Below are 20800 nucleotides of genomic sequence, written 5' to 3'. Positions count from 1 at the left end.
GTTGGGCATGGGGCTAGCAACCCCAACCTGTAAAAGCCTACGGCCACAACAATGCCAACAGAGGCTCCAAAGACCTCACCCCTGGGAGAGGAGGGATCTTCACCTCAGAAACGTACTACGCTATGTGGTGAAAGTGTAAACCACAGGGCCAATCAACCTTCTGCTGGCCCAGGATATAGGACTCAGGTGAGCTGCTGTTGGCAGTAGTGGTGATGGGTTCAAGAAGAGAAGAACTTTCCCAGATCTTTCTGTTCTACCCCATTCCTTAGTGCCTCACATTCACTGTGCAAGTCTTACAGGAAAGTGAGCGTACTTTCCTCAGAGCACCTCAAAATTAGAAATCCAGATGACAATCTCTAAAAGGGAGGTGGTGAAATAGATGCAGGAAAAAAACAAAATAAAAAAAGCCTTGATATAGAGAACAGAAGGAAGTGGCAACTAGTTACAGAGCTTCATCAAAGAGGTTTCTTTTCCTGCACTCTATAAAGCGAGATCCTGGTGGCGTCTGGTGTCTGGGAAGTGAAATTACCCGTGGTGGGTAACCTGGCACCTGTGCTGAGGCTCGACTTACCGGCCAGAACTCCTCGGCCGTGTGGATAAAGGTCAGGGTGCTGAGTTCCAGCCTCTCCAGGATGTCCGCATTCATCAGGTCCACCTCCAACAGCGCCTCCTCCGTCACACGCAGGAAGATCCAGCTGTTATCCAGGTCAGGCTCACCCGCCACTACTCGGCCCACGATGAAAGGCTGGCAGACATCTGTGACAGGGACAGAGCATAGCCTCTCTATAGTACTGAACTATAGCATACCACACACAATTCTGGCTGCTTTAATATGAAGAACTCTGAACTGATTTTACGATCTACAGACTCCTTTTCAAGGACTCGTTGCAATTCATGTTCTCAGGATTATCTTTATTTGCACAAATTACTTTCATTAGCAAAAAAAAAACACAGAACATGATGGCACAGTACAGGCCCTTCAGCCCACGATGCTGTGCCGAGCACTTAACCTACTCTAATATCAATCTACCCCTTCCCTCCTAAGTAGCCCTCCTCTTTTCTAATATCCATGTGCCTATCTGAGAGTCTGATAAATATCCTGAATGAACCTGCCTCTACCACCATCCCTGGCAGGGCGTTCCACATACCCACCACTGTGTAAAAAAACTGACATCCCTCTGACGATTCCCCCCCCCCCATACATTTCTCCAATCACATTAAAATTAACCCCTCCAGGTATTAGCAATTTCTGCCCTGGGGAGAAGTCTCTGGTGTCCACTCTGTCTATGCCCCTTGTCATCTTGCTTGTCAGTCTCTATCTGTTTATGTGTAGTTTTTCATAAAAATCAGTTGTATTTTTTCCCCTGTAAATGCCTACAAGAAAATCAATGTCAAAGTAGCATATGGTGACATATATATACCTTGCTAACAGATTTTACTTCGATCTTTGATTTGAACACAACAACCACAGTCCTTCCAGGTGAGGCAACACTTCACCTGAGAATCTACTGTATCCGATGCTCCTGGTGTGGCCTCCTGTAAGCTGCTGAGACTCAGTGGGAGACCACTTCACCAAGCACTTATGCTCCATCCACCAGAAAAAGCAGGATCTCTCGGTAGCCACCCATTTGAACGTCAGTCCTGCCCTCCTCTACTGCCACAATGAGACCATACTCAGACTGGAGGAGCAACATCTTGTATTCCATCTGGGTAGCCTCCAACCTGATGGCACGAGCACTGATTTCTCGAAATTCTGATAATTGCCCCTCCCCCCTCCTTCACCATTCCCATTCCTGGTTTTCCTCTTTGCTATCTCTTTACCTGCCCATCACCTCCCTTTGGTGCTCCTCCTCCTCCTCCCCTTTACTCCATGACCTTCCACCATCTCCTAACAGATTCCCACTTCTCCAGCCTTAATCTCTTTCACCAATCAACTTCTCAGCTCTTTACTTCACCCCCTCCACCTCTCCCGGTTTCACGCATCACCTAGCAACTTGCACTTCTTCCTCCCTTTCTTACTCTGACCTCATCTTCTTTTTCCCAGTTCTGATGAAGGGTCTCAGCCTGAAATGTTGACTGTTCCACAGATGCTACCTGACTTGCTGAGTTCCTCCAGCATTTTGTGTTCCTGTTGCCCATCTGGTCTAAGCCGACCCAGATTTCCATCCAAGTTTGTCTCACGTCCCTCTAAACCTTTTCTATCTAAGAACCTTTTAATTGTCATAATGTACCTGCCTCAAACCACTTCATTTGTCCCCTCATTCCATATATGCACCACCTATTGAAAAAGTTACCCCTTCAGTTCCTATTGTATCTCACCCCTCCTGCCTTAAACCCGTGCCCTCTAATTCTTGATTCCCCAATCCTTAGGGAAAAATGGGGAACTAATTAACATTTAAAAGACAGCACATGTAGAGGAAAGGTTTAGAGCAGGAGAGGAGAACCCTTTTGAGAGCATGTATCTATATTGGTGATAAACCTCAAAGTTTCTCCCATGTCATGGTGACTTTGAACAGAGATCAGCATTGATTAATGAATTAGTATCAATCATATGGATTTTCAGAAAAAAAATATGAATCTGTTGTCTATTTGTGTATTCATTGATGTATTATTAATAAAAGTGTAGCAGACACAGATTGAAATAAATGAATTGAATTCATCCAGGTCTGCAAGGATTTCAAAATGTATTATCCAACGTCACGTGTTCTTGCCACTGTCTTGTTGGCACCAGACAGACAGACATTTCCTGTGAAAATATCTCACTGCTCAAGTTGTAAAAAATCATTTGCTGCTAGACTTGGCAGTAAAGATGATCATTATGTATCTTTTTATTATGGGTGGGGCTTAGAGAATCAAGGGGCAGCACTGCAAGTCACCTGCCAACAAAATTTTTACCTGTGCAATCTTGAGCAGGCATGCCATATGTTCACCACCCCTACTAGGGGGAATAACCCAAGCTTGGCCAATCTATCCTTGTAGCACAAGCCCTCCATTCCAGGCAGCATCCCAGGGAAAGTCTGCTGCACCTTCTCTAAAGCCTTCAAATATGCCACCTGCTATAGGCTCACTATTCCTGTGGGGGATATGGGTCAAATGCAGATAAGTAGGACCAGCTAAGGTGAGCATCCTGATCTGCGTGGACTAGTTGGGTTGAAAGGCCTGTTTCTGTTCTGGGGAAATGTTACAGGGCTAGGCTGTAGAAACGTGGATCACGAATCAGTGAAATGGTCAATCAGTTATTGAACTAGAAAGGATGCAAAGAAAATGTGAATGGACATTACTGGGACTGGAGAGTTTGATTGATAAGGAGAGACTGAATTTATTCCCCCTGGAGTGTAGGAGGTTGATGAGAGACTTTATGCACGTTTACAAAATCAGCCTAGGTAAAGCTGTCCCCATCATTGAGCACATCTACAGAGGGCTCTTGCAGGAAAGCAGCGTCCATCAAGGACTCCACCATCTAGGCCATGCTCTGTACTCACTGCTCCCCTGGGTCCCACATCACCGGGCTCAGGAACAGTTATTACCACTCACTATTAGACTACTAAACCAGCGTGGATAATCTCACTGAACTCAACTCTGAACTGATTCCCCACTTTCAAGGACTCTACAACTCACATCCACAGTATTATTTATTACTTATTTATCCATTATTACTTGTTTTGCTTTTTGCACTCACACAATTTGTCCTTTGCACATTGTTTGCCCGTCTTTATGTGTGGCTTTTCATTGATCTATTGTGTTTCTCTGTGAATGTCCACAAGCAAATGAATCTCAATGTGGTATATAGTGACATATCTGATCTTTGATAATAAATTTACTTTGAACTTTGAAATCATGTGTGAATGTAGATAAGATGGATCATCACAGACTTTTCCCCAAAGGTTTGGATCAACAGTAACCTTATGAAATGGCAGAACAGAATTTAAATAGTTGGACCTAGGTCCACACATCACCCATACCTCTCACAGGCTCTTCCTCTCTCTTTTCCACTATTGTCACTGATTCATCCACACAAACACCATCCTCAGGGGCGAGGTAGCTGGAAGGGGTGCAGTCCCCTTGGCCGACCGGGAGAGCGGCAGTGAGAGTCGCCTCCTCCTCCTCCTCCTCCTCCTGCCCTATACCGAGGTCAGCCGAATCCTCAGAGATGCCCCCCTGGCTGGCACTGCCCGCGAAGTCGCCGATGGAGGCATCAGCCTCATCCTTGGTGGTGATGCTGTCGGTGGGTCTGCAGCTCGCCTCCTTGCCAGGGCTATTGAGATAGTGCTGGTATCGCAGCCAGTCGTCACCGATTTGTCCTCGCAGTTCATCCATTCTCTTAATATCCTCCTGATGTTGCAGGTCCATGTCTACAGAGAGGAAGCTAATTGATCATACGGAGTAATTGAGCGCTGCAGAATTGCTGGGCCGGAAGGGCCTGTAACCATTATCTCTAAATATCCTACTAACCCTTTCCTATCTCCTCGTACTTATCCAGATGTTGTTATCGTAACTGTCTCAATCTCTTTCTGCAGTAGCTCATTCCATATACCCACTAGCCTCTGCATGAATAAATTGCCCCTCAGGTTCCAATGAAAAAGATACATAAAGATCAGTTCAAAATCACTCCTCCACAGAAGACCTTTCACCCTCCCAGAGTCAGGACCATCATACATAGGATACTCCTTTACCTTGCACACCTCTGTCGTCAGAAAAAGGCATTGTGACCAAGTTCGCAGATGATACAAAGATAGTTAGAAGTGCAGGCAGTGTTAAAGGAGCAGGACTTAAACAGATTGGGAGAATGGGCAAAGAGATGATAGATGGAATATAGTGTAGGGAAGTGTATGGTCATTCACTACAGTAGAAAGAATAAAGGCATAGGTTACTTTCTAAATGGGGAGAACATTCAGAAATCAGAGGTGCAAAGGGACTTGGAAGTCCTTGTGCAGGATTCCCTGACATTAACTTGCAGGTTAATGGTAAAGAAGCAAATGCAATATTAGCATTCATTTTGAGAGGACAAGAAGTTAAAAACAAGGATGTAATGCTGAAGCTTATAAGGCATTGGTCACGCCACATTTGGAGTAACGTGAGCAATTTTGGGCCCCTTATCTAAGAAAGGGTGTGCTGGCATTGGAGAGGGTCCAGAGAGGGCTCACAAGAATGATCCCAGGAATGAAAGAGTTATCACGCGAGGACTGTTTGATGGCTCCAGGCCTGTATTTGTTGGAGTTATGAAGAATAAGGGTGGACCTCATGGAAATCTATTAAATATTGAAATGCCTAGATAGAGTGGACATGGAGGAGGGTGTTTCCTTATAGTGGAGAGAGTCCAGGACCAGAGGGCAAGGCCTCAAAATACAAGGACAGAGAGGAGGAATTTCTTTAGCAAGGAGCAGTTAACCAGTGGAATTCATCGCCACAGAAGGCTGTGGAGGCCAGGCCAGTGGGTATACTTAAAGCAGAGATTGATAGGTTCCTGATTACTAATGATGTTAAAGGTTTCGGAGAGAAGGCAGGAAAAACGGGGTTGTGGAGCACAATAAACCAGCCATGATGGAATGGCGGAGCAGATTTGCGCTGAATGGCCTAATACTGCTCCTATGTCTTATGTCTTAAATAGCAGTTTAACGTCCCAAAATTCACCACTTCACACTGAGGACCACAAAGGACAATGCAACCTATCTGTCAGCAAGACACGCAGTCACGGAGTGAGGGTGAAAATGAAAAATTCAAACTGCAAAACGTTGACTGTGTCTGTAACACAAGTGACTCTGCACATGCTGGAAATACAGAGCAATACACATAATTCTGGAGGAACTCAGAAGATCAGGCAAGATCTATGGAGGTGAATGAAGAGGCAACATTTCAGGCCGAGACCCTCCAACCAGACTGGAAGGGAAGGGGGCAGGAGCCAGAATAAGGTGGTGAGGGTGTGGGGGAGTACAAGCTGGCAGATTATAGTGGATGTAGAAAAGGGCTGAGAAGGAATCTGATAGGAGTGGACAGGGGACCTTGGGACAGGGGACCAGTGAGCTATGACCCATGATTCTACAGATGCTGAAAATCTTGAGCAATGCACACAAAATTCTAGAGGAACTCAGCAGGTCAGTCAGCATCGACAAAGGAGACTTCATTTCATTCTGGTTTCTGCCCCCTGATAAAGGATCTCAGCCTGAAATGTCGAGGTTAAGACTCCATCTTGTTATACTAGAGAACTATTCAATAGGCTTATAACTTTGCGGGAGAAGCTGTCCTTGAGCCCGGTGGTACAGGCTTTCTGGCTCTCCTATCTCCTGCATGATGGGAGAGGGGAGAAGGGAGAATGTCTTGGGTGGGTGGGTGGGATCTTTGATTACAGTATGTTATCTGCTTTACTGAGGCAGTGAGGTATAAATAGAGTCCATGGAGGGGAGGCTGGTTTCTGTGATGTGCTGAGCTGATTTCACAACTCTCTGCAGTTTCCTAATGGTCACATACAGGGTCCTACCCAAAATGCTGACAGTTAATTCCTCTCCAGAGATGCTACCTGACCTGCTGAATTCCTCCACCATTTTGGTCTGCGTTTCCTCAAGCATGTCTGTGCACGGGGCACAGTCTGCAGAGGAAACAGACTGCCTGCATTTCTATTAAGACTCCTGCCCTCAGACTAGCTTCTCAACCTCGCAGAGTAGTACGGACGAAGCAACAGCTACTCACGAGACGGAGCCACCTTTTTCCGAACCTCCGGGTCGCTGTCGCTCGGTTCCGAGATACTGGCAGCTCGCACCTTGACTTTGTTCTGCTTGGTGTTATTAGAGAAAAATGAAATAAATAAATGTTTGATCACACAAGTCCGAGGTACACAAAAAGATGTGGAGTATAGATAAGGTAAATGTAAGCAGGCTTTTTCTAGTCACCTACCTAGAGGGAAGATAGTAATACAATTGAAAGGATACAGAGAAAATTTACAAGGATGTTGCTGGCACTTGAGGGCCTGAGTTACAAGAAAGGATAGGGAATAAAGGTTAAGAATGAGAGGAGATTTGATAGAGGTATACAAAAGTATGAGAAGCATAAATAGGATATGCAAGTAGGGCTTTTCCACTGAAGGTGGGTGAGAATTAGAACTAGAGGTCATGGGTTAAGGATGAAAGATGAAATGGTTAAGGGGAACATGAGGGTAAACATATCACTCTGAGGACGGCAAGTTTGTAGAATGAGCTGGCAGCAGAAGATGTGGATACAGATACGATTGCATCATTTAACAGAAGCTTGGATAACTACATGGATGGAAAGAGTATGAATGGCTATGGTTCAACCGCAGATCGATGGGACTGTGCAGATTAAGTTTGGCATGAACTAGATGGGCTGAAGGCCTGTTTCTGTGCTGTAGCACTCGTGACTGTAGAGACGTCCCACTTACAGAGTCGAAACAGGCGACTCATCCCAACTCCTTGTAGTTTTTATACTCCATAAAGACCTAGCCCCTCCTTCATCTTAGCCCATGATCATTCACCGGTCCCTTTGCCTGATCACCCAGTAGTGGGTGCAACAATAATGGCTTAGTGGGCAGAAACTATCACACATTTAATCATTATGACTAGAACTTGGGAATTACTAATTGAAACATTTTAAACACAAAAGATGGTGCAGATGCTGGAAATCCAAAGCAACACACACAAAATGCTGCAGGAACTCAGCAAGTCAGGCAGTGTCTATAGAAATGAATAAACAGTCACTGTTTTTGACTAAGGCCCTTCAGCGGACTCCTTGCAATGAGACATCTTTCCTGGATTACAGCAGCTTTTTGGTTGTACAGGTCATGCAAATCCAGGTCTCGGGATCATAGTTACACATCATGAAACAGGCCCTTCAGCCCAACTCGTCCATGCTGAAGTCCCTTCACCTGCTTTTAGACCATCCCCTTTTTTAAACCACCTTTACTTTGGGCAGCATGGCAGTGAAGTGATTAGTGTAATCACCATTTACACAAAGCGCCAGCGACTGGGCTTAATTCCGCCACTTGTCCATAAGGTGTTTGTACGTTCTCCCCGACACTGCATGGATCTCCTCGGGGTGCTCTGGTTTTCTCCCACATTCCAAAGACAGACGGGTTAGTAGACTAAATGGCCAGATGGGTGTAACTGGGCAGCGTGGGCCGGTTACCGTGTTATACCTCTAACTTTCCAAACCTTTCCTGTTCATGTAACTGTCCAAATGCCTATTAAATGTCATAATGGCATCCATAGTGTAGTGGGCAGCGTAACTGTCAGGTCTGGCTTCAATGCCTGCTGCTATGATCGTGTGGGTTTCCTCTCATATCCCAAAGATGGTAATGGTCAGGTGGAAATGCTCACCTTTTTTCGTGTGATTGGAGCAGGAACACCATCTGTCAAAGGCTGGCAATCATTGTAATCACTGGGCGTTGAGGAGTCCAGAACATTCTTGAGCACGCTTCCCCGAGGAGAGTGGCGTCCAGTGTGGCTAATGAGCCTGCCAGTCTTTGGGAGGTACTGAAGTGGGGAAAGACAGACAGGATAATGTTTAAGGACAACATATACTCATTTTCCTCTCACCCCTTCCCTTCTCCTCACCTCCATCTGGTCCCCTTCTCCTCTGTCTCCCATGGTCCAGTCCGTCTGGTATCAGATTCCTCCTTCAGCCTCTTCCACCTATCCACCTCACCTGGTCTCACCTGTCACCTGCCAGCTTGAATTCATTACCATCTCCTCCCACCTTCTGATTCTGGCTTCTTCCCCCTTCCTTTCCAGTCCTGATAAAGGCTCTCGGCCTGAAATGTTGACCGTTTATTCCCTTCATAAATGCTGCCTGACCTGCTGAGTTCCTCTAGCATTTTAGTCACAGAGCACAACACCAGAGAAACATGCCATTCAGCCCATCTACTCCATGCCCAATTGTTACTCTGCCTGGTCCTATCGGCCATTTTGTGTGTGTTGCCCAGCAGACAAAACCTTTGTGGGCAACATAACTACTGTAGGACCCTGCAGGTCACCACGGTGCTCTCCCCGTCACATCGACATATTCTTTCCCTTCTCCCCACCACACCCTACTTTCCTTTTTGTAAAGCAAACAGCAAAAACGATGGACTGATTGGCCTGATATTTTCCCCCATGTCCTAAGGCCCTCTCCACCCCAAATTCACCCAGACTGATCCTAGATTCATGATCACTAGATACATACTTATCTATCACATATACATTGAAACAGAGTGAAATGTGTCATTTGCATTAACAACCAAGGGTGTGCAGGGGACAGCCTGCATGTGTCACTACAAATTCTGATGCCAACACAAACAGAAGCAACAGCAAAACAAGCTCCTTTCCAATCCGCCCACAACCACACACACAGACAGGCTGCCTCCAGACCTCTAGCCCTTGGCCCTGGGCTCCAGACATCGAGCCTCCACCAGCCCTGCTCTCAGCATCATAGGTCCAATCCTCCCCTCAGTAATGTGCAGGATGTTCATTTCCACGACTTCTGAGTAACCTCCCTCATTACAGCATGAAGACGATACAGACTGTTGCAATGCAGGAGCGACAGCGATGGCAACAATGGGTATCCGAACAACAAGGGATTTATTGAAAATTGGTGCACCACAAGAGTACGCCATTTCAGGACAGCCTCACATACCTCTCCACATGTGTGATTACACATTTCGGGTAGCACAGCAGAGGAGCAGTTCGTGTAACACTTTACAGTGCTAGCAATCAGGATTCAATCCCACTGCTGTCTGTAAGTAGTTTGTATATTCTCCCCATGACCGTGTGCGTTTCCTCTGGGTGCTCCAGTTTCCTCACACATTCCCATGAGATGCGGGTTAGGGTAAGTGAGATGTGGGCATAATATGTAGTTAGCATGGTGACTAGCGGGCTGCCCCCAGCATATTCTCAGTCAGTGTTGGCCATTAACGTAGAAACAATGGTCTTCACTGAGGGTGTTAATGTACATGCGGCAAATAAAGCTCATACTTAAACAGAAAACTCAGTTAATTGGATTGTTATATTTCTCCAATTACAACATTACACATTTACAGTAAAATGAGGTTTGTGTTACAGAATAAAACACCTAATTATCTGGAAGTTTAACTTAGTTAAATGTAAACCCAAGTTTCAGCCACAACAATAGTGGCATGTTATAACAATTATCAGACAATATAGCTCTGTGCAGTAACAGCTGCTTCCCATCTATCCACTGCTGAACCTCATCAGCTGTTCCCTGTTACCACTCAGCACTGGACCATAGACATAGGAGCAGAATTAGGCCATTCAGCCCATTCAGTTTGCTTCTCCATTGCAACAGTCGATTTATTTTCCCTCTCAACCACATTCTCCTGCTGTCTCCCCATAATCTTTGATGCTCCTTCTAAGAAAGAAACTAGAAAATTTTGCTTGAAATATATCCAATGATTTGGCCTCCACAGCCATTTGTGGTAATGAATTCCACAGATTCACAGCCCTTTGCCTAAAGAAATTCCTCCTCACCTCTGTTCTAAAGGGACGAACTTGTATTCTGAAGCTGTGTGCTCTGGTCCCAGATTCTCCCACTACAGGAAATATCCTTTCCACGTCCACTCTATCTAAGCCTTTCAATATTTGCTAGGTTTCAATGAGATCCCCTCATGAGTTTAAACTCAGTTTAAGGTCGTCGCTAATGCTGTAAAGTATTGCCATGAAGCCGTAACGCCCTACAATTTGCTTTAAAATCCTACTCTTCAACCTTCTCTGCTTCTGAAGAAAACAAGCCTAGTGTGTCCAATCCCTCACCATAACTGAAGTCCTCCAGTCCGGCAACATCCCATTGAATCTCCACTGCACTCTCTCCAGCTCAACCTCTTAGCACAGTAACATATATGACTCTTAACTGCCTCATTAATCAAGAGCAATTCAAGATGGACATTAACTTCCAGAATCATGTGTATCCTCTGAAACTATAGGGACTTGGGGCAGTTGACATTTTGTGTTGAGACCCTTCATCTGGTCTTGACCCTTGTTAAAATCTTAAAAAACATTTAGGTTGCACAAAAGAGTAAAGGCAGTACAGTGTTGTAGGGGTTAGTGTAGCTCCCATTACAGAGCCTGTGACCTGGGTTCAATTCTGCCATTGTCCGCAAGGAGTTTGTACGTTCTCCTCACGATCGCTTGGGTTTCCTATGGGTTCTCCAGTTTCCTCCCACATTCGAGATGTATGGGTTTGGGTGATTAAGCTGTGGACATACTGCGTCAGTGCCTGAAGTGTGGTGACACTCGTGGACTACCCAGCACAGTCCTTGTTGTTTGGATTTGATGCAGAACAAGGACCCCTATCACCTAGGCCTTGTTATCTTCTTATTCCTACCATTAGAGATAGTACAAGAGCCTGAAGATACACGCTCAATGCTTCTTCCCTTCTGCTATCAGATTTATGAATGGACAATGAACCAACCCATAAACACTACCTCACTATTTTTGAATTAATTTAAATAAATTAAAAACAATTAACATCTATTTATCTTATTGTAATTTATTGTATGCATTGCACTGCAGTTCTGTTACAAAACAACTTTCACGAGAGTGATAACGAACTTGATTCACTTACGGTAAGTTCCGCCACAGTGACGGGCTCGCCATCCAAAACCAGCTGTAAAAGAGACACAAACCATCAGGATAACTGTGCAGACATTCACTGCACTCTAACACCCCAAAACCACTCACTAACAAACTTTGGTAGATGTATTGTTGAAAGTGTCCTGACTGATGCATTGTAGTCTGATTTGGCAATTCGAACACAGCAATTGTAAGCAGCTGAAGAGAATTTAGTAGTCCGATAACAAAGCTGAGGACTGGGGATATGGAACACACTCAGACAGATTGGGGGGGTGTTTAAATTGTCACCATGGTCAGCACAGTCTTGATGGGCTGAAGGGCCTACTCCTGTACTACATTGTTTTATTATTTTATTTTAGATACATAGACCAGTAACAAACCCTTCAACAAACCACACTCAAAGGTGCTGGAGGAACTCAGCAGGTCAGGCAGTGTCAATTACATCCACGTGACTATTTAATATACTAGCCATCTTTGGGACGTGGCGGGAATATGGAGCTCCCACATGGTCACAGGGAGAACATACAAACTCCTTACAGACTGCAGTGGGAATTGAACCCGGGTTGATACGCTACCATGATGCTCGAAATGCCAATCCCAACAGCAATACCCCCATCCTGAAAAATAAACTGGACTGAGAAAATGGACAGTCAACATTTCAGGTCAAGACCCTTCATCGGGACCCTTTCTGAGCTCATCCAGGTGGAGGGTCACAACTCAAAACGTTGACTCAATTTCCCACCACAGACGATGCCTGACCTGCTAAGTCCCTCTAGCACCTTTGAGTGTTTCTCCAGATTTCAAACATCTGTAGTCTCTCATCTCCAAGTACAAAATTAAAACTGGTTTACTAGAGGGACACAAGAGCTGTGAAACTTTATATGGCATCCAAAACTCCAGTGGTACAGAGTATTAAGGCACAATGATAGATAGATTGGTGTCAAATTGAACAGATTTTCAAAGCCAGCTCTGAGCAGCCTAACCGAATACACCAACACCAGACTGTGACCAGTTTTCCCACTCTTGGATGATGAGGTTTCTACGGGACTTACACGCATGAAGGCTGCTTTGGGAGAGAGGTGATAGATGGTGGATGCACGGTGATTTCTCAGGTAATACACTGGGTTCCCTTCGAGGAAGAGCTGCAACCAAAAACATTACTTGTTACGTTCCCGACTCTTTAAAATGCCGTGGATAGAAAGACAGGCTCAGGTCTCGACGTCCCTGTGCACAAAGTGATATTCCAAATGAGAAAACAAAGATCCCTCTGGACCCATCACACACTCCTAGGGTCAGATGCAGTGAAGCTCCCTCCACACAGTCCCATCACACACTCCCGGAGTGAGACACAGGGTGAACCTCCCTCTACAGAGTCCCATCACACACCCCGGGGTCAGACACAGAGTGAAGCTCCCTCCGCACTGTCCCAACGCATTACTCCTGGGGTCAGACACAGAGTGAAGCTCCCTCCACACTGTCCCATCACACACTCCCGGGGTCAGACACAGAGTGAAGCTCCCTCTACACTGTCCCATCACACACTCCCAGGGTCAGACACAGAGTGAAACTCCCTCTACAGAGTCCCATCACACACCCCGGGGTCAGACACAGAGTGAAGCTCCCTCCACACTGTCCCATCGCATTACTCCTGGGGTCAGACACAGAGTGAAGCTCCCTCCACACTGTCCCATCACATTACTCCTGGGGTCAGACACAGAGTGAAGCTCCCTCCACACTGTCCCATCGCATTACTCCTGGGGTCAGACACAGAGTGAAGCTCCCTCCACACTGTCCCATCACATTACTCCTGGGGTCAGACACAGAGTGAAGCTCCCTCTATCTACACCATACACTTCTGGGGTAGACACTCCACAGAGAACTAGCACACACACTTAGGGTCAGACATAGAGTGAAGCTCCAGCTACACCGTCCCATCAAACACTCCCGGGTGAAACTCCCTCTTTGTACCATCAACATTTAAGAGGAATTTGGATAGGTACATGATTGGGTGGGGTACAGAGGGCTAGTCTGGGTGCAGGTCAATGGGACTAAGCAGATTAATAGTTCAGCACATACTAGATGGGCCAAAGGGCCTGTTTGTGTTGTAGTAGTCTATGACTCAATGATCCTTCCTCCAGTCGGTTCCACTGGGAGATGACCAATACCTTCACATGGGATGTTGTCGGCTCCCTGCCGATTGCTGGATGCTATTTGCAGGTGGATTAAAAGATTAGATTGTTTTCAAAATTAAATTTATTTGTCACGTGTACATCGAAACATACAGTGAAATCATCGAAAATGTGTTGATTGTATTAACATCCAACACAATCTGAGGATGTGCTGGGAGCAGATGCAAGTGTTGTCATAGTTCCAGCACCAACATAGCATACCCACAGCTTATTAATTGTAACACATGTCTTTGGGATGTGGCAGGAAACCAGAGTGACCGGCGGAAATCCACGCGGTCACCGGGAAAATGTACAAACTCCAAGACGGAGTTAAGAGCCCCACTCTTTCAATCACCCGTGATGTGAAACAATGCACTAACAGCTCTCTCCCTCCAGCATGAACCGTTCATCTCTCAGCACGACCAGACGGACAGTTATGCCAGCTCGTGGTGGCCCACTGCCTCCCGTGCTCACCTCCTTAAGCCGATGGAGATGCGAGAGCGGGGCAAGCTTGGCGTGCTCACAGATCACATTATAAGCCAGGTCCAGGCACTTCAGGTGTGACAACAGCTCCAACCCTGGAATCAAAAGAAGGTGATGTGTGCTGGCATGCAAGCAGTACAGAAAGATTGTAGGTTAATGGTGATAACCTTTATTTATGACATGTACATCAAAACATATAATGAAATGTGTTATTTGCATAAGACATAGGCCATTCAGCCCATCAAGTTTGTTCCAACCATTCCACCATGACAGGTTTATTACCCCTCTCAGTCCCATTCTCCTGCCTTCTTCATGTAACTTTTGACACCTTTACTAATCAGGAACCTATCAACTTCCACTCTAAATGTACCCAATGACTTGGCCTCCACAGCTACCTGCGAGAATTAATTCTACCAATTCACCACCATCTGGCTAAAAAAAAAGTCCTCCTCAGCTCTGTTCTAAAGGGATGTTCTTATATGATAGGTGTGTTGTTTTTTTTAAAAAAGGACATGGGAACAGAGTATTGGAGCGGATGCAGGAACTTAGTGCAATGGGACAAGTCAAGAATGCTGTTATATTTTTTAAAAACAGCAGAATACAAGCTCTGTCTTTGTTAGCAGCAGCAAAGCACTTAAAAGCAACAGTTACTGCTAAACATTTGCTCCTTGTAGTGCCCAGAATTAAACAGTACTGCTGTAGGCTAACATGTGGGAAACATTAATCTTTTAAAGAGCAAGCAGAAATTTACTAGAAGGGTCCCAGGGATAAGGCACGTTCAGTTAAGTGGAGAGGCTGGGTTTGTTTTCCCTGGATTAGGATTAAGATTCTGATATAATACATGGGAAGAAGCTGTTCCCATGTGGTGGAAGAATGACGAATTGGGAGCACGTTATAGATTCTGACCGTCTATGCCTCTCAATGTTTTATATGCCTAGAGCTGCAGTTTAGGAGAGTAACCCCTCCTGCAGAAGGATACCCACAGGCCGGGGTGCCACAGCATCACATACACACACTCTCTCACACACCGTGTGGGTCATAGCGCCTGGACTGTGCTCTACTCTTCTATGTTCTACTCCATCACAATACGTTGAAACCTTGAGCAAATTTCAACAGATGCGAGTATTCAAATTGGTTGCATCGCCATCTGGTGTAGAGGTACCAATGCACAAGATCGGAAGAAGAGGCGGAGGGTTGTAAAGTCAGCCAGCTCTGTCAGGGGCACAACCTTCCCCGTTATTGAGGAGGGCAATGCCTCAGGACAAGATTCAAAAACTTTACTGTCATTCTAACCGTACATCAGCTCTGCAGGGCAGACGCTTCCCAGGAACAAGATCTATCATTAAGGACCCTCATTATCCAGAGCATGCCCTCCTCTCACTACTACCCTCAGACAGGAGGTACAGAAACCTGGAGATATACACTCGATTTTTAAGAACAGCTTCTTCATCCCTGCCAGCAGATAGTGAACTATGAACACTACCACTTCATTTTTCAATTACTTGTTTATATATTTTATAAACAATACGTATATATTTTAATTGTAATTTATTGCATATTTTATTCTTACAATGTGATGCTGCTGCAAAACAACAAATTTCACGCCAGGCATTAGTGATAATAAACCTGATTTAGATGGTCAGAATTGTGTAGGCTTGATGAGCCTCTTCCTGTGTTGCAAGGGAATAGAGATGAAGCACCCAGAACAACCAAGTACACCACGCCTTGGATGAGGTACCGGACTGGGAGCCAATAACGAAAGGGGCACAATGAAGGAAGTTTATGTAATCGACATCTGATCAGTCTCAGTTGCTGTAGTGTCACATACACGCACAGTCTAACCTATATATCATGATGGCAGAGAACAGAGGTACCAAGGAGTGAAGCCTCTTCTCCTCTCCCACCAACGCCCTGAGACTGCTTCAGGAAATTCAAGCTAACATTGTGGGGTCAGCCTTACCAGCGATATCGTCCAGTTCATTGTTCCGTAGGACCAGAGTGACCAGCTGGACCCGGGAGCAGGAATTGAAGATGGGCACCTTCTCCAGAAGGTTGTAGCTCAGGTTCACGTACTGCAGTTCTGAGAGTAGCTGAGGGAGGGAAGGATGGCAGCAAGCAACAATTGATTAAAAATGATTCTTCCCTTACTCAGTGAGGCTCAAATTTTCAATCTGCCTCCGGTTCGTGGTAGTGGAGGAGCATGGTGGGGGGGGGGGGGGTCTTCAGTTCGTGACAGCGCAGAGGAGTACGTGGGGGGGGGGTCTCCAGTTCGTGGCAGTGTGGAGGAGTACGTGGGGGGGGTCTCCGGTTCGTGGCAGTGCGGAGGAGTACGTGGGGGGGTCTCCGGTTCATGGCAGTGCAGAGGAGTACGTGGGGGGGTCTCCAGTTTGTGGCAGTGTGGAGGAGTACGTGGGGGGGTCTCCGGTTCGTGGCAGTGTGGAGGAGTACGTGGGGGGGGTCTCCGGTTCGTGGCAGTGTGGAGGAGTACGTGGGGGGGTCTCCGGTTCGTGGCAGTGCAGAGGAGTACGTGGGGGGGGGTCTCCGGTTCGTGGCAGTGTGGAGGAGTACGTGGGGGGGGTCTCCGGTTCGTGGCAGTGTGGAGGAGTACGTGGGGGGGGGTCTCCGGTTCGTGGCAGTGCAGAGGAGTACGTGCGGGGGTTCTCTGGTTCGTGGCAGTGCGGAGGAGTACCGGGGGGGGGGGGGGGGGTCTCCGGTTCGTGGCAGTGCAGAGGAGTACGTGGGGGGGGTCTCCGGTTCGTGGCAGTATGGAGGAGTACGTGCGGGGGTTCTCTGGTTCGGGGCAGTGCGGAGGAGCATGGGGGGGGGCCTTGGGGTCCACTTCCATAGATCTCTCAAAGTTGGCGCACAAGTTAACAGGGTGCTTAAGAAGACATGGTGTGGTAGCTTTCATTAGTCAGAGGACTGAGTTCAAGAGCCACAAGCTAATGTCGCAGCCCTATAAAACTCTGGTTAGACCACACTTGGTGGTCTATTATGTTCAGTTCTCGTCATCTCATTGTAGAGAGGATGTAAAAGCTTTGGATGAGGTACAGAGGAGATTTACCAGGATGCTGCATGGGTTAGAGAGCATGCCTTATGAGGATAAAGTCAGAATCAGGTTTATCATTGACATGTACTGTACTGTGTAAAAGTCTTAGGCACATTTATATAGCTAGGGCGCCCAAGACTTTTGCACAGTACTGTAGAGCATGTCTTTCCAGATACCAAATATTACTTCATACTACTGAGCCAATACATAACTAAGAACTATACAAAGTATATATATGTGCCTAAGATATTTGCATAGTCTGTACTTCCTGAAATTTTATGTTTTGCAACAATACAGTGCAATTCTTTAAGAAAAACTAGCTTGAACAAGCTAGGTTTTTCTCTTTGGAGCAAAGGATGGCAAGAGGTGACTTAATAGAGGTATACAAAATGATGAGAGGCATTGATAGAATGAGACCTTTCTCCCTGGGCGTATATGGGTAATACAAGAGAACATACTATTAAGGTGATTAGAAGAAAGTATTTCCCACCCCCCCTCCCCCACAGAGACTGGTTGGTGTATGGAACACAGCCTAGGCCGGTGGTGAAGGCAAATACATTACAGACATTATAGAAACTCTTAGAAAGGCACATGGATGATAGAAAAAGATAGATAGATAGATAGATAGATACTTTATTCATCCCCATGGGGAAATTCAACTTTTTTTCCAATGTCCCATACACTTGTTGTAGCAAAACTAATTACATACAATACTTAACTCAGTAAAAAATATGATATGCATCTAAATCACTATCTCAAAAAGCATTAATAATAGCTTTTAAAAAGTTCTTAAGTCCTGGCGGTAGAATTGTAAAGCCTAATGGCATTGGGGAGTATTGACCTCTTCATCCTGTCTGAGGAGCATTGCATCGACAGTAACCTGTCGCTGAAACTGCTTCTCTGTCTCTGGATGGTGCTATGTAGAGGATGTTCAGAGTTATCCATAATTGACCGTAGCCTACTCAGCGCCCTTCGCTCAGCTACCGATGTTAAACTCTCCAGTACTTTGCCCACGACAGAGCCCGCCTTCCTTACCAGCTTATTAAGACGTGAGGCGTCCCTCTTCTTAATGCTTCCTCCCCAACACGCCACCACAAAGAAGAGGGCGCTCTCCACAACTGACCTATAGAACATCTTCAGCATCTCACTACAGACATTGAATGACGCCAACCTTCTTAGGAAGTACAGTCGACTCTGTGCCTTCCTGCGCAAGGCATCTGTGTTGGCAGTCCAGTCTAGCTTCTCGTCTAACTGTACTCCCAGATACTTGTAGGTCTTAACCTGCTCCACACATTCTCCATTAATGATCACTGGCTCCATATGAGGCCTAGATCTCGTAAAGTCCACCACCATCTCCTTGGTCTTGGTGATATTGAGACGCAGGTAGTTTGAGTTGCACCATATCACAAAGTCCTGTATCAGTTTCCTATACTCCTCCTCCTGTCCATTCCTGACACATCCCACTATGGCCGTGTCATCAGCGAACTTCTGCACATGGCAGGACTCCGAGTTATATTGGAAGTCTGATGTGAAAAATGATGGGCTATGTAGGAGGGAAGGTTAAATTGACTTTAGAATAGTTTAAAAGGTTGTCACAACATGGTAGCCCAAAGTGCCTCTACTGTGCTGTAGTGTTCTATGTACCATGTTCAAATATGCACTCTGGTGATTCAGGAACCAAATGGTTCAATTAACTATAGGCTAGCACCAGCAGGAACTTGGAGGAAGCATACTTGTATGGTTAAGGAGCGTAATTAAGGCTGAGCAAAGGCAATAAAGAACTCAGCAATATTTGGGAGATAGTGACGAAATGTATACATGTTGCCTTAGGAGATGGCCAGCAGAGTAACTCCAAAGACCAACCACCACAGGGAAGGACACTGAGACAAAGACATGCAAGCAACTCTAAGAGTTTGAAGAGATTTAACATTTTAAAGACTCCATACAAATTTTTGTAGATGTTCAGTGGAGAGCATTCTGACTGGTTCCATCACTATCTGGTGTGAAGAAGCCAGAATCAGAAACGGCTGCAGAAGGTTGTAAACTCAGCCAACTCCATCACAGGCATTAGCCTCCCTGTCCTTAACGACATCTCCCAAAGTTGATGCCCCAGGAAGGCAATATCCATCATTAAGGAGCATCACCATCTAGGACATACAGTACCTTCTTCTTGTTACTACCATTAGGGAGGAGGCATGGGAATCTGAAGACCTATACTCAACGATTCAGGAACAGTTTCCTCCCCTCCATCATCATCAGGTTTCTGAATGGACCATGAACTCAGGAACACTACTTTTCTATCTTGCTCTCCTTTTGCATTATTTTTTTAAAAATAATTTCTTATTCTATCTTATGTTTTTTAATGCCTTCTTTGTACTGCTGCCGCAAAACACCAGATTTCACAACACATGTCAGTGATAATAAACCTGATTCTGAGATGCTGTTTCACTTTACACTTTGAGATAAACACAGCCATTCTCTCTTTCTGAATCTTCTTCCCATAGAGGCGCTCAGCTCTCCCAATGGACGCAGCCTCATACCTGGAGATTCTCCGCACAGTCCCGGATTCGATTGTGGCTCAGATCCAGAGTCTGTAGCACATTGAGCAGACCCTGACAAGAGCAAGCAAAAAGAAAAAATGTAAAGACAAGCAGCACTTAAGCACCACAGAGTCTATGTCACAAGCTTGTCAGAACACATAACATTAACACGAGGGTGTCTTCTTGACCTTTAACTCTGACAAAGAGTACCAAGGGGGATTTGTACTGGACAGGGGTGGCACAGTAGTGCAACAGTTAGCATAGTGGTATTACAGTGCCAACAATCACCGACTTCTAAGTGTGGGGGCAGCCAATGATGATTGTGCTGGTAGCAGCCCACCGGGGTCACCATCATCCGGCATGCCCCCCCCCCCCCCCCCCCCCACCCACCCTGGCAAACTGTCTTACCAGTGAGTTGTCGAGCGACGTGATGAAGTTGTTGCTGAAGTTGAGGGTGTGCAGGTCTGGCCAGGGAAGGGCAGAGCTCAGATCACCACCACAGACAGAGATAATCTCCTGCCCGAAAAACAGAGAAAGATGGAGTTCAGAGAGAAAATCAGAGCAGTAGTGGGACACTACTCTCAACAACCCTGTCATTCAACATAATCATGGCAGATCTGCACCAGGCCTCATCTACTCTGAGCCAGTCCCCATTCAAAATTTACCCACCATCTGGAACATAGAACAGTCCAGCACAGGATCAGGCCCACTGCCCAACAAAGTTGTGCCCAGCCAAGTAAGCTAATAATGCCTCATTAAACTAAACCCTTCTGTCCACATTCTTCCATTTCCTTCATACTCGTTTGCTCATTTCAGAGCACCATAAGTATCTCGCTGGTCAAACCGCAATTGGAAAATGGAGAGCAGGTTGGGGCCCCTTACCCACAAAAGGGTGTGCTGGCATAGGAGAGGGTCCAGAGAGAATGATCCAGGAATGAAAGGGTTAACGTATGAGGAACGTTTAGTGGTTCTACGCCTGTACTCACTGGA

At 46.0% G+C, this 20800-nt stretch overlaps 1 protein-coding gene across 5 annotated transcripts in view; it reads right to left on the bottom strand.

Moving 5' to 3' along the window:
* Positions 1-20800, bottom strand: part of stk11ip (serine/threonine kinase 11 interacting protein) — a 141325-nt gene that overhangs the window by 66304 nt on the left and 54221 nt on the right. For 4 of the 5 annotated variants that reach the window (XM_073046236.1, XM_073046240.1, XM_073046237.1 and 1 more), the window contains exons 6-15: positions 20219-20326; positions 19811-19882; positions 16182-16311; positions 14213-14316; positions 12623-12712; positions 11563-11604; positions 8325-8480; positions 6685-6769; positions 3963-4352; positions 572-756 (exon numbers count right to left, since the gene is read on the bottom strand). In XM_073046236.1, the coding sequence (XP_072902337.1) occupies positions 572-756; positions 3963-4352; positions 6685-6769; positions 8325-8480; positions 11563-11604; positions 12623-12712; positions 14213-14316; positions 16182-16311; positions 19811-19882; positions 20219-20326 (1362 nt within the window). The remainder of the gene's footprint in view (positions 1-571; positions 757-3962; positions 4353-6684; positions 6770-8324; positions 8481-11562; positions 11605-12622; positions 12713-14212; positions 14317-16181; positions 16312-19810; positions 19883-20218; positions 20327-20800) is intronic. The other variant, XM_073046239.1, reaches the window with a different exon arrangement.

This window comes from Hemitrygon akajei, chromosome 5 (genome assembly GCF_048418815.1).
Source record: "Hemitrygon akajei chromosome 5, sHemAka1.3, whole genome shotgun sequence".
NCBI lineage: Eukaryota > Metazoa > Chordata > Chondrichthyes > Myliobatiformes > Dasyatidae > Hemitrygon > Hemitrygon akajei.
Note: the sequence above shows the minus strand (reverse complement) of the source record. Positions and strands in the feature narration are given on the sequence as shown.